This window comes from Callospermophilus lateralis, chromosome 10 (genome assembly GCF_048772815.1).
Source record: "Callospermophilus lateralis isolate mCalLat2 chromosome 10, mCalLat2.hap1, whole genome shotgun sequence".
NCBI lineage: Eukaryota > Metazoa > Chordata > Mammalia > Rodentia > Sciuridae > Callospermophilus > Callospermophilus lateralis.
Window position 1 is genome coordinate 128,066,272 of NC_135314.1, and position 14,313 is coordinate 128,080,584.

The 14,313-nt window shown below is 35.5% G+C and overlaps 1 protein-coding gene across 1 annotated transcript in view; it reads left to right on the forward strand.

The window, feature by feature from the left end:
* The first annotated feature begins 528 nt into the window (after nucleotides 1-528).
* The window catches only part of Mrpl3 (mitochondrial ribosomal protein L3), a 39,900-nt gene continuing 26,115 nt past the window's right edge, over nucleotides 529-14,313 (forward strand). The window contains exons 1-6 of the mRNA XM_076867922.2: nucleotides 529-802; nucleotides 1,791-1,975; nucleotides 3,116-3,207; nucleotides 4,978-5,076; nucleotides 11,930-12,029; nucleotides 14,194-14,254. Coding sequence (XP_076724037.1) covers nucleotides 708-802; nucleotides 1,791-1,975; nucleotides 3,116-3,207; nucleotides 4,978-5,076; nucleotides 11,930-12,029; nucleotides 14,194-14,254 — 632 coding nt within the window. The 5' untranslated portion in view covers nucleotides 529-707. The remainder of the gene's footprint in view (nucleotides 803-1,790; nucleotides 1,976-3,115; nucleotides 3,208-4,977; nucleotides 5,077-11,929; nucleotides 12,030-14,193; nucleotides 14,255-14,313) is intronic.

Here is a 14,313-nt window from a genome sequence, read left to right on the forward strand (position 1 = left end):
AGTCCCAATTCAGTATCAACTCTGCCCATCTGCCAGATGTGTTGTTTTGGGTCCACACCTGAATTCTAAAAAAAAATAAAAATAAAAAAAAATAAAATAATAAAAAAAAAAAAAATATATATATATATATATATATATATATATATATATATATATATTCTAAAAATATATATCTATAAAATAAAAACAACTTCCTTTCAGAAATATTTTGAGGATTAACCAATACAAGATTATCAAAGCACTGCTTAGCACAGTGAGTTGTCCTACAGTGAGCACTATTTAAAGGGATTTCTCTTTCATTAGCTTTCTCAGAAAGCCTGTCCTTTGTTCTTCTAAAAGTTAAACTCTGAACATCCTTTTCCCCGCACCCCTGAAGACGTAAGCACCCTTCCACCCCTGCACACGTGAGCATCCCTTCCACGCAGCACCCTCTTCAGACCCAAAATAGGACTATTGTGGAAGAGGAACTCTAGTTCTTGGGGCTTGACCCTCGTGCACGGAATTCATTGAGAAACGGACCGGAAGTTGCTCCGGGCCGGAAATTGCTCCTGTCGCTCTCTTTCTGTCGCGGAGGACGTTAGCAGACCGGCGGTATAACTGCTGCCCCAGGGCAGCTAGGAACGCGTGGTGCCTGAGTGTGGACGCTTTTAAAGTACAGAGGCGGAGCACCCGGAGGTGTCAGGAACCGAGTCCACCTCGGCCGCTTCATGCCGGGTTGGAGGCTGCTGGCTCAGGCCGGCGCCCAGGTGCTGGGCTGCGCCAGCGGCGGCGGCCTGAGTGCTAACCTGAGCTTGGGGTGTAGGTAGGTACGAACAGGAGAAGGGGTGTAGGGGTCGTGCAGCTGCACAGCGGCGTCCTTGAGCAGTGTCATAGCCTGGCGCGGAGGGGCCTGCCCTGGCTAGAGGAGGAAGGGGCTCTGTTCAGAAATGAGGCACAGGATAATAAAGAGCGTTAACTTAAGAAAGCATCTCGTAAGGGACTGAAGGTGTGATGTATTTTAAAATGCTTATAAACCGGCGATTAGCTGCGAGTATTATCAGTGGCAATAATATCCCCCAGCTAATGAGCATGTAATATATGTCAGACGCTCTGTTAAGTGTAATGCACGTTTGCATTACTTAGGTGAGCAAACTATCATACGGTTTACAGGTAAAACTGAAACTTAGAAAGGGAAAGCAACTTGCCCACAGTTATTTAATATTTAGTGTAAAATCGCAATTCTAGCCTGGCTGTACCTAACTACAAAAGGGAATGGACCGTCAAAAGCTTTCTTTTTTTCTGACCCCCCTCCATGTAAAAATAACACACCTCCTTTCTGACCGTCACCCATTAAGGTTTCTCTTGATATCATTTGGCCATGTCTTTTGGGGTCTTCTAACTTCGTGACGCCAGTTTCTTCATGTCTGTGCGCCTAGGCCGTGTCATTGCAGGGAGGAGATGAACTTAGAGAAACATCAGTGCTGCATCCCGCCACCTCCACTGAATATAAAACTATTAAGATACACATTCAAAAATACACACGGGATAGTGACTTCAAATGGAATAGTGTCTAGGTAGAACTACTTTATCAGGAATTGGTTTATCCCAGAGGAGATTAAGAACTTTTCCTCCAGGGTAACCATTCATGGTAAAATGTGAGCTCCATTGTGATCATAAAGAATATTAGGGGGTGGGAGGGATTCACAATTCAAACCCTTTCCTCAGGCTGCCACTACATTTTCTAACATGTGGCCTCCCTTTCTTACATTAAGTGGAAGAATTGTGATGTACATTAATTCTCATTTTTACAGAACAAACATCTGGCTTTTTGTTAGAGGTCTCCATGGCAAGAGTAGTACTTGGTGGTATGAGCATCTTTCTGAGGAAAATGCCTCATTCGTTAAGCAATTGGTCTCTGATGAAGATAAAGCCCAATTAGCAAGTAAAATGAGTCCTCTGAAAGATGAACCATGGCCTATACATCCTTGGGAACCAGGTAATTCTTTTTTATTTGATGAGTTCTAATTTTTGTGTGGATGGACATATTTAAAATTATAGGGATTGCTGGATAAATTTTTCATCTCTTGAATTAAGGTTCATGTCTTCAGTTTGTGTGTTTCATTGTGATTTGGTTTGCAAGTTTATTTCTGGCTTCCTAATCTGTTAGTGAAACACCTCCTCAAGAAACTGTTTTGAGGTGAAAGGAGACTCATTCTGCATACATTCTCATTTTCTTCAGATAAACAGAATACAAAATAAATCAGCAAAGAAGGGGTAGAATATGATGTAAAAATTGAAATGTGTCACAAAATGGTTTCAATTGGGATGTTCCAACATTTTAGGTTTGCCAAGAATGACCCCAATATTAGCTCTTTGTATCTGGTGAGATATTAAACCTCTGTGTGGCCAGACCAAGAAGAAAAAGGCCTTTCCCATTGAGTCTGTAGTCTCTGGTTGGATATATTGTCACAGTTGATTGTATAGTAGCCAAAAGTTCTTAGTAGAACATCTTTGCTGATTATGCAACTAATGTAAGTGTTATGATAGAAATTAGCATATTTAACACTATAACTAGTTGTAGCATACCTTCTTAGAATTTAAGTGGTAGATTTTTTTTTTAAAAGATAGAATTTTTTTTTATTATTTATTTTTTCAGTTTTCGGTGGACACAACATCTTTATTTTATTTGTATGTGGTGCTGAGGATCGAACCCAGGGCCCCACACATGCCAGGCAAGCACGCTACTGCTTGAGCCACATCCCCAGCCCAGTAGATGTTTTTTGATTAATAAAGTTGGGCATGAATTGATACTACATAAGCACAATGATGGATTTATGTATCCGATGTATATGCTATTACTTAAAAACCGGAATATGCCAGCTTACCTTATTTTCTTTATTTCATACAGTTTTCTTTCATTTGTTCATTTTACAAACATTTATGAATATCAATATATTATGCCAGGCATAGTTAAAGACCTGGCATCTGTTGCATCTGTAAGGATCAATCTTGTTTCACTCTGTGACCACACTAGCATATTTTTTTATATGCCCGCTCCTTGTATTAAAACCAGATTTTAGGAGAGACTATTAGATCATATTGGCAAGTGTTCAGAAGCTTTTGTTTTAATTTCCAGGTTCTTCTAGAGTTGGCCTTATTGCTGTGAAACTGGGTATGATGCCTCTGTGGACTAAGGATGGTCAGAAACATGCAGTCACATTACTTCAGGTAAAAAAGAAACAAAACTGGAAAGTGATTTTAGTATGTCAAGATCTCTTTGTCTCGACTTTCATGATTATTTTTTTGTATCCTGAAACATGTAATAGTGTGGTGAAGAAAAGAGTAGTGTCAGACATAGATAATATCAAAGAACTTTTCTTCTGATGGTTTCAGGAATGTTTTGAATCTTGCCTGAGCAGTGACCTGATACTGGTATTGGGATAACTGCAGCTGTACATTGGGGTTAAGTGCAAACCTAGCTTCTCACAGGCTTGCCAGTTTAATTCATTATTGGGAAAACATTTCAATCCCATCTTATTTCCATTTAAAGAGTTCTTTCAGCTCCAAATTATAATTTTGATCTCTTTGCTAACAACAGAATGTAATATACTCTTCTCTGAAGAAGCCACATTTTGTTCACTGAGATGAGGTATACTTGAGTGGTTAAGAAAGTGGGTCCTGGGACAGCATACCTCTGAGTTTAAATCCTGGTTCTGGCATTCACTTTGTTCCTTGGAGCACCATATCTCATCTATAAAAGACAAGTTCTATTCTGTGAAAGAAATAATTCTGACCTACCTCAGAAGGTTATTGAGAGGACTGCACAACATAATAAATATCAGGCACTTGAAACAACATTAAATGTCTAGAAATTGAGCAACTGCTGTCTTTATTACTATAGAAAGAGCATTAGGAGAATATCACTGCCCCAATCACTTTGAACAACTCAGTTAAATCTTTGGGACCTGGTCTCAGACAAATAATTAGACAAGTGGTGATAATTAAGTACTCGTAAGTATTTAGAATGCTAATAAGACACAGATAGCCTACAAACCTTCATAAATTTTTATTGGTTCTGAATAATCAAGTACAGGACCATGGTTTTGACTCATTTGGGAAATTTGAAAGTTTTCAGGAATGGCAGGTAGGATTGTAGATTGATACAGCCATTTCAGAAAATAATTCAGTATTATGTAGTTAAGTTTAGATAGTTTAACAATTCCCTTCACAAGTGCTACTGGAAAATTTGAACAAGTGTGTGCCAAGATTCCTTTATACAGCATCACACTTCATACCCCAGAAATGGAAATATCCCAATGCCCATTAGCATTAGAATGGGTAAATAAATCATTTCATAGTCACAAAATGAAATGCTATGCAGCAATGAAAGTAAACAGCATAGAGTTACACACAACACAGAGAAACCTTACAAAACCATGTTGAGCAACAGAAGACATGAAAGAGTATATACAGTCTAAACCAGACAACACTAGATCCGTTATTAGGCAGTCCTCCCAAAGATAGTAATCATAGAGAAAAGTGATTACCATAAATGTCAAGAGTTATTTCTAGAGCACTGCTTCTGAAATTGTAGTAAGCCTCAGAATCATCTGGAGGTCTTATATAGCAGTGATTCTGATTCAGTGGGTCCGAATTAGAGTTGGAGAGTACATTTTTAGCAGGTTCACAGATGTTGTGGATTGTCTGGGGCCCACACTTTTATTCCTGCTCTGGAATAAAAAGGCAGGGATATGATTGGGAGATACACAGAAGTTTTGGGGATTCTACTTCTTGAATCTTTATGAGCATTCATTTCATTGTATATTTATATTTTATGTGCTTTTCTGTTTGTTGTATTTGATAGTTTTTTAAAGTTTTAGTTGTATATTTTAAGATTGTGATTGGCATTACAGGGATGATGAGTTAAATAACTTTGGGGAATTTCTAATTATCCTAGGTCCTCAATGTATTTTGACCCTTTTTTTTTTTTTTTTTTAGGTACAAGATTGCCATGTTCTAAAATATACTCCAAAGGAAAACCATAATGGAAAAACCGCCGCCCTGACTGTAGGAGGAAAAACTGTATCACATTTCCATGTAAGGATATATTTCATTCCTAGACTAGTACATTTTATTAATTTCAGATATTTATTCTTTCATGTTTTGAGATCATTCTATAGCTACAAATTTGCATTTATCCATGAGGAAACTTTTGTGTTTGGGGGGAGGCAGTCAAACAGGGCCATTTTGCTCAGAAGTCTGTGGGAATTTGAGTTTGTTCTAGTACCTCCCCCTTCATCTGGAACAAGTGATTTACCTCTCTAATGTTAGTGTTTGTATATCTGTAAAATGATGATTAAAAAAATTCGAACTGATAATGTTTGTTACAAGGATTAAATGTTTTTCAAATTTGCATGAAATATAATAGACACTCAATAAATTTGGTTATTTTGTTGTTTTTATTCCATTATTCTCATGGAAATTGACTCAGCATTTGACACCAACAGCATGTAAGGATTCCTTTTTTTATCTCTTAGAAGGAGCTTTCAGTTCTTGGGAGAAAGCTGTGTAGGAACCCTCATCAGATTTTTTTTTTTTTTAATAAAACATTTTTTTCTAAGTATACTACTAATAGAATGTTGACTGAAATTTAAATTAGTGGGGGAAAAACTGCCCAATTAGTAATCTCTGTTGTGTAACTCTAAGCAAAAACTTTTTAGGTAAAGTGATGGTTTTCACTAATTAAACATCTTTAGATTTACTAGAACATATTGCTTACCCCTAAGCAAACACTTTTTCATTATAAGTCATTTATGATTTGAACATGCACCCCATACTGTCCCTCTATCAAAACTAGCAAATGTTTATTGTTTGCCCATTATTTCTTTGTAATAGTTAACTTCCTTGAGTGTTTATTACATGCTGGTTACATAAGCATTAAGCCTTTTACATTCATTGCCTTAAGTAACCTTTTCAGCCTCTTAAACTGAAGCAGTTAAATAATTCACTCAGGATAGCCTATTGTTACGAGGAATAGTGACAGATTCCAGAATCCTATGTGCTTAACCATTTCTTGTTAAGAGAGATGAACAAATAAATTAGCCAGTCTAGTACAATATTATTAGAAATCCAAGAAGCACAGAACTAGAGATAGCCAGTTCTTCCTTGGAAAATCCCAAGTGGTTTCAGACCAGAAAGGAAAATAAATGTTGAAGGCATGCCAGTGGGAGTGGTTTCTCCAGAGACAGGTGGGATCACGTGTACTTGGGAAGACGTATGATATGGCTGCATCTTAGTGTGTGGTTGCAGATGCAGGTGTGGACCAGTGAACAAGAATGGCAAAAGATGGGTGTGAAGGAGTTTAGACTTCAAGGAAATTTCTGAATTTTTTAACCAAGGAAGTAACTGGATCAAATTGTTATCTTGGTTAACTACAATTAGAAGAGTCTGGTTTCAGGGAGTACTTTTAGGAAGTTGTTTTAAGAAACTAGGAGATAGTTGATACCTTGAATAGACTTGTGAAAATCTGGGTGAGTATGGGGATGAGGGTAAAAGGACTCAGGCATAGAACTGTTTGTAAATAAGCATCTGAGTCAGTACTGATGCCATAAATTGGGAAAGGACAATGAAAGGAAAGCTTTGGAGGAAAGATTTGTTTGAGGTGATCCCAAAAAATCCAGATGAAGTTGTCCTATTAATAGTGAAAAATATTCATTTGTCAATAGTGATTGAGTTGTCTTATAGAACTGGCCAGTTTCATAAGTGTTAGAGAAGTTAGCTAATTTTGAATATTACGGTAACATAGTCCTTTTTTTTTCTGGTAATATCCATTCTTAACAGTTAATTACCTGTCAAACTTAAATTTCAGTAATAACACAATGAGATATTTGTGGAAACTTTAAAAATATCAAATGTTTGAATTTTTTTAATTGTATAAATGTGTACCAGGCTTCATGTGACTAATTCTTTGGTTTGGCATAATACTACTGCTTTCTAATTTATTTTACTTTGTTTCTGTAATAACTAGTATAATTTTTTTCATTACCAGTTTTGTAAATTCATAACTTTATGGCCTTGCTCTATGTAAGTCAGACCCTGGGTTGGGATAATTTATTCTGCTTCAACAGATCTGTGAACATTGCTTCTTCCAAAATAAGAGATAGTGGAAACCAGTGGATGTAGACTTGAATTCCAATCCTGTGTTCTGTCATTAGTTCTTTTTTTTTTTTTTTGGTGTTGCTGGGATTGAACCCAGGGCCTTGTGCATGTGAGGTAGGCACTCTGCCAACTGAGCTATATCCCCAGCCCCATTCATCTGTAGAATTTTCATCTTCTTTCCCATAAAACAGGGAATAGGACTTCATCTCTAAATCCTCTTCTAATTCTGGAAGTCTCACATTGGTTCTCTGAACATTTTAATTCTCAAGAAAAAAAACAAAAGTTCCAAAGCAAATGTGCTTGGGAGCTCAGTTTAATTTATTCGGTCTTACTCAGTTATGAAGATGTGTTATAGGTAAGATTTTATGAAATAATACTAGTAGTATTGGTATAAATAACATAGTATTAGTAATTTAAATACTATAGAAATTATATTATTGTAGTTTCATACTCAAGACTATGGTCCCCATATTTTTTCTCACGTTCTTATAGCTTTATCTTCTTCACAGTAAGGTGATTGGGATGTCGTATTCTTAAGTTGTGGATTTTGCCACTCTCAACTTACATGAGCTTTCATGTAATTATTCCCTTCTTCAGCATAGGAAGTACTGCAAAGGACCTTTTTATGTGATTTCTTCAATATATAGGTTTTTTTTATTACAATATTAAAAAAAAAAAGCTTTGCCTATAAGTAACCTTTCTTTAGAATGAGATGTGAATATGAAGTTTCAGATTCTTTATAAATAAAGCAATTTTGTTTGAAAAGGAAAGAGATTTTGAAGTATATAAACATCCTCTTGCATATTTTATGCAAATAGATTCTATAAAGTAGAATAAAGCTACAAATTGATCATAGAGGGTTTCTTTTAAAGTAAGATCTAATAGAGCTAGAACTCTTTGAGGAATTTGTGCCCTTTAGGAATTAGACTTGTTTGATTTTGCTATTTTTGTATCTTATAAATAAAATCTGATATAGTACATACTGTTTTGAATAAGGAACTTACTGGTCCATTGGGAGCCTTTAGGTCCTTCTTTTTGATAAGAGGGAGTGTTGAGGAAGAGAAAATAGGAACTTAAGTGGTCTTACAGGTTGATCAAATCAATTCATCTTAAGAGCAGAAAAGCATTTCCATTGTTGTAAGGATAATTACAAAGAACTTTGAAGAGGTGGGGGAAATGCAACCTCATCGATTGGATTATTCGAGTATGACAATGCTGCCAGCCCTTAAAATTGTCTTTTGAAATCATTTATTTGAACATTTTAAAAAGAAAAGAAGAAGAAGAAAGAAAAAAACTGCTTTTGGTTTCATCTTAACTTGATCATTTTTCTCATGACTGAGATCTAATTAGTTTTGTAATATTATGATTTTAACAGAAAAAAATCTAAATATTCAATTTTATTAAAATTGAAAAATAATAATAAGTAGATGTTACTTAGTTCTTTTTAGGTTTTAAGTCAAGGAAAGAATTCTTCTCAGAAACTTCTTTGTATACTTCATTGTCTAAACTGTCAGTACGTGCTTGGATCTAAAGTTAGAAATGCAGAAAATAAAACCATATAAGTAACTCACAGGCCAGCAGGCAGGCAAAGATACACAGAAGTAGATAAACAAGTGATTTGAACAGTAGTATATGCAGCTTCTAGGTTGGTGTAGACAGAGGAGCAATGGATTCTAGTAAGGCTGTTCACAGAGGATTTGGATGGAAAATATAACTGGAGCTGGAACAAGAAACATATGTAACACAGTTTTAGTGCTCTTCATTTGGAGGTGCTGGGTAGGAAGGAGATTATAAGTTAAGAGTAGCATAGACAGACACAGGTATGGATATACAGGGCACCATGGTCCATTGGGGGCCTGCAGGTCCTTCTTTTTGATTAGAGGGAGGGTTGAGGAAGAGGAAACAGCAAGGAAATAGATATACTGGTGCTGGTTATATTTTGATGAAAGAGTTACTCTTTACATCAGAAAATATAAAATGATATTTTTTTGGCAAGTCTTATAGCAATCTATATCAAGAGTTTTAAGTTAATTGAGGGGAGGGTAGATACCTGGAACATTATTATAAGGAAACAAGATGTTCATAAAATTTTATTTTCAGAGACATTGATTGTAGTTATATTTATAATAGCAGGAAAAAAGTAGGATTGAGGAGAAGAGCAGACAATAAGAACTACCAGAAGCTGGGGATACAGTAGCAAGTAAAACAAGTCTCTGCCTTCAGGAAGCTTACATATTATGGGATTGGGTAGTGTTCTATAGAAGATAAAACAATATTTAAAGTTATTTTGAAGATTAAATATAATATTTAAAATCTTTGAAGATTAATAAATCAGCTGAGTGGGTGACAAGTGACAGAAGTGGTGCTATTTTAGATAAGAGTAATTCAGAAAAGGTAAATTGGTATGTAAAGGAAGACCTAAGTAAATGTGGGAACAAGTCACCCAAAATTCTGGCAGTAAAGCTCAGCAGGCAGGGAAAATAGTATACATAAAGAAGCTGAAGCTAGTGTTGGATATGTTCTTAGATCAGTAAGGGAGTTCATTTCTTCTGAAGCAGGGTGAGCCAAGAGGAGAATAGAAGATAAGATCATTGTGTAGAACCTTATAAACCAGGGACTTAGGACTTAATTCTGCACTGAGGTGGAAGACACAACAGAGATATGACATAGCTTAAGTTTTAAAATGATTATGGCAGCCTGTAAATTGAGAATGGACCAGGGAATCAGGAATAAGGAAACATGGACCAGGCAAAAGATTGTGGTATGGAGGGGAGGGGAGGTAGGAAATGTTTGGTGTGGGCTGAATTTTTAAATAGAACCTGTATCATGTGAAAGAGAGGGGTGACCACAAAGTTTAACCCAAACAACCAAAGTTGGCATTTATTGAGATTTGGAAAACTAAGAGAAAGCAGTCTTGGGAGGAAGTTGAGTCAATTTTAGATGTTAAGTTTGAATTGCTATTTGATATTGAAGTAGAGATAATGCAATTGGACTTGTAAAATTATAGTTCAGAAAATAATTTGAAATTAAGTTAGAAATGTGAAGCCATTTACATATATGAGAACTAAGAGAGTAATGACTAGAAGCCAGGTGAAAGTCTTTCAAGGAAGGAGTAGTCACCTGTGTTGACTATCCCTGATCAATATTGACCATTGTATTTGAGTATTAACTAGTGCATTTGACTATGTAGAGATCATTGATTACCTTGCAAGCCTCTTTCTATTGAATATTAGGAGCTGAGAGCACCTGATTAAAGTGGGTTCAGAGAATAGGTAGAGAGAAAGTAGACTTAGCAATTCTTTTGAGGAGCATTGCTGTAAAAGGGAACAGAAGAACTAGCTGAAGAATATATTGTCAAGGAAAATTTTTTGTTTTAATATGTGGGTTATTATGACATGTTCATACACTAATAAGAAAGCGTTGGTTGGTGTAGACTCATGAGATACTTTAAAAAAATACTGGTGCCTGGGTCCACCATAGAGCAGTGAAGTTAGTCTCCCAGCAGAAGACTGTGACATTTTCTAAAAGCTCGCCATATGCATTTCATGTGCAACCAGGAGTGGGTTGGGAGGATAGCAGTACAGGAGTGCTGGGACTGGTAGTTTGACTTATTTGGTGGTGGGAACATGAAGAAGTTATCTTGATTCTTCAAGTTGAACAGCTCATAGAGAGGGGAAGTAAGGAACGATGCTGTAGATTTTAGAAGAGGATGTGACGTTGTTTTAGTCAGCTTTTTCACTGCTGCAACCAAAAGACCTGACAAGAACAATTAGAGGAGGAAAAGTTTATTTAGGGGCTCACAGCTTCAGAGTTCTCAGTCCACATGTAGCTGACTCCATTGCTCTGGGCACAAAGTATAGCAGAACATCATGGTGGAAGAGTGTGGTAGAAGAAAGCATCTGGGAACATGGCACCAGGAAGCAGAGAGAGACCTCTCCTCACCACGACAAAATATAAACCCCAAAGTCATGCTCCCAGTGATCCCTCCTCTTCTGGCTACACTCTACCCACTTTTAGTCACCACTGAGTTAATCCCTATCAGGGGATTAATTCACCTCTTATAACCCAGTAATTTTATCTATAAACTTTCTTTCGTTGTCTCAAACATGAGCTTTTGGGAGACAGCACATATCTAAACCATACAGACTTAATTGCCTTGGAGTGTGTAAGAAAGATTTAACCAGAGAAATGTGGTTGTTGGTCAGACCACGTTTGGGATATACTTTAAAGTGTGCCATAACATTTAAATGTGACCTATTATGTTTTCTTCCAGTTGTTTCAGAATAGGTGCAGAGTATCTATAGGTGCAACAAATAGTTGATTTCCTGGGTTGGGGTCCTTGATACAGTATCTAGTCAGAATTCTAATATGAGTAGAACAGGTTGTGGTGATGCACATCTGTATTTTCAGTTACTCAGGAGATTGAGGCTGGAGGATCACAAGTTCAAGGCCAGCCTGGGCAATTTAGCAAGATCTTATCCTAAAACAATCAAATAAGAGCAGGGCACAACTGTCTTTACTACAGAACAAAGATTTATTTTATACTATTTTTGAAACATTGTACAGATGGTTAGATCCTAAGCAATAAGATTTTTGTTCCTAGAGTTACAATGGATCATAGATGTAAATCTCACCTTCCTTAAATGAAGGGAATAGCGTGCGCTTTGTTCAATAGGGAAATAATGTGCTTTAATTTTTTTCTGACATGTTAGTAATGTGACTTGGGTCTCTATATATTAATCTCTACTTTTCACATTTAATATATTACTAATGTGCACCACTTTTCCTCTAGAAACCTACATCTGTATTGAAATTTTACCGAGAACTTGGATTGCCACCAAAACAGAAAATTAAAATCTTTAATGTAACAGATAATGCTGTAATTAAACCAGGTAATCTGAGGTCGGGGAGAGGAGGGAGGTAAAAATACCCAATTATGTGACTTGTTTAATGTCAGCTATTTCAATAAAGCTGAATCTAAAATATAAATCCCAAACACTTTATTTTTAAATATAAGATACCATCTGATTTAATCACTAGGAACAAACAATTCCTTGTCTCTTATAAATGGAGAAAGCTGTAGGGGACTCTTTGTTTTCTGTGAGAGAGGGAGGAACACTTTTGTTTTTAATGTAGAGCTTCTTATTTGGAAAAGCCACTAACTTTTAAAATTCAAGGTTCATTGTTTGCAGGCTGGCATTCTTTTATGTGAAGAATAACTAGGCTCTCTTTAGTGAGAAAATGTAGCCTGAAATTGGAGAGTGACCTATAATATTAAGATTCTTATTTAAAATTCCCACAATGTTTTACTTGATCTATGGAATGTCAGAAAGTAGAACTTGGTATATGATTTTATCTGTCACAAATGCAGCTTTTTAATGTTTTTGAACTTAAAAGCCCCCCGATTTCTTGAATGTGAATTCTAACAACATTGTAGAAATTTTTAACTTTTATATCTTGAAGGCAAAAAGTAAATTGAATTATAGATAATTTGCTCTGAAATGGTTTTAAATAAATCTTTGGCATTAACACACCTAATTTTCTTAAACCCTTTGTGCACATTTAGGGTAAGAATAAAAATTGAATCCACACCAACTTTTGCGATTGCTCTGACCATATGAAGTTATTGTTTTTATGGATCAAAAATGGTAAAATAGCAATTTAAGTCATTCAGCTTCATAGCAATGCACCCTATGTAATATTCTTGGAATCTCCCCAATTTTTCTTTTTTTAAATTAATATTTTTGATTGACAGATGATAACCATATTCATTTAATGGGGTATATTGTGATTTTGATATATGTAGGCAATGTGATTAAGTCCCTATTTTTTCTTAATTCAAGGTCTTTCTTTTGCCAGGTAAATCCAGGTTATGTCCTACCTTAAAGAAAACTACTGGGCTGGGGTTATAGCTCAATGGCAGAGTACCTTCTTAGCACGTGTGAGGCACTAGGTTCCATCCTTAGCACCAAATAAAAAATTAAAAAATTAAATAAAGGCATACCGTCCATCTACAACAACAATAAAAAATTTAAAAGAAAAAGAAAACTACTCTCTGAAATCCCATTGTACTTTACTACTATTATACAAACTAACTGAAATTAGTTTTTAGTTACATTGGTTCCTGGGTTTTTTGTTTGTTTGTTTTTATCTCTTTTTTGACCATATCAATGTGATTCTTTACCAAGATGATAAATTTCTTAAGGTCAGGGGCCTTCTTTAATACTTTTGCATTTTTAGCTATATATGTTTGTAAATATTTTGTAAGTATTTGTTAATAATTGCCAAATTAAATAGTTTTCATAAATGTTAATATCTAATATATATAAACAAAATACTGTGAAAGCTTTCATCACAAAATTTTAATTTTTTAATGATTTATTTCCCAAGGAAATTTAAAATTTACATATAATTAAATGCATATAAATAAACATTTTGTAAATGTTTCTATGTAGAGTTAGGAAGACCTATAATGACAATTTTTGCTCTTGCAAATATTGGGGCATATATTGAAACAATGACCAGTACATCAAAATTCTAATAAAAAAGGGCTATCGTGACCATACCATGATCATTACTTAGCATATAAGGGGCCTGGGTTCAGGTAATTAAAGTTTCTATTTTTCTCCAATGGGTGATAAAAGACTTGCTCAAGCCCCAACATGTTTTTAGTTCTTTTCTTATTTTTTTAATGTAATATAGATAATATATCCTAGTTCATTTTACTTATTTACCAAAACAACTAAGAATTTTCAGGTTGTGAGTTCATCAGCAATCATGGTGTCACTCATTTTGACCAGCTCCACTTTGGTCTCTGGCTGGTGGCTTCCTTTAGCACCGTGTCCCTCATGCTAGGCCACCATGTTCTTTAGCCAACTAAAAGACATGTTTGTTGAATAGTGTCATTGTTTGGATATTTCTAATGTTTATAATTGCAGAAGAGATCTTTCTGTTTTTTATGAAATTTAATAGCTAAGAGGCTTCCTGGTTCTAGTATTTGTTTAAAAAGTTGTGTTAATACATTTCATGTTGATTTTTTGTTTTCTTTTCACAAAGGCACTCCTCTTTATGCTGCTCACTTTCGTCCAGGACAGTATGTGGATGTCACAGCCAAAACGTAGGTCCTCATAACCCTTTCTTTTCCTTTCGTTGTTCCTCATTGTTATATATAAGTGA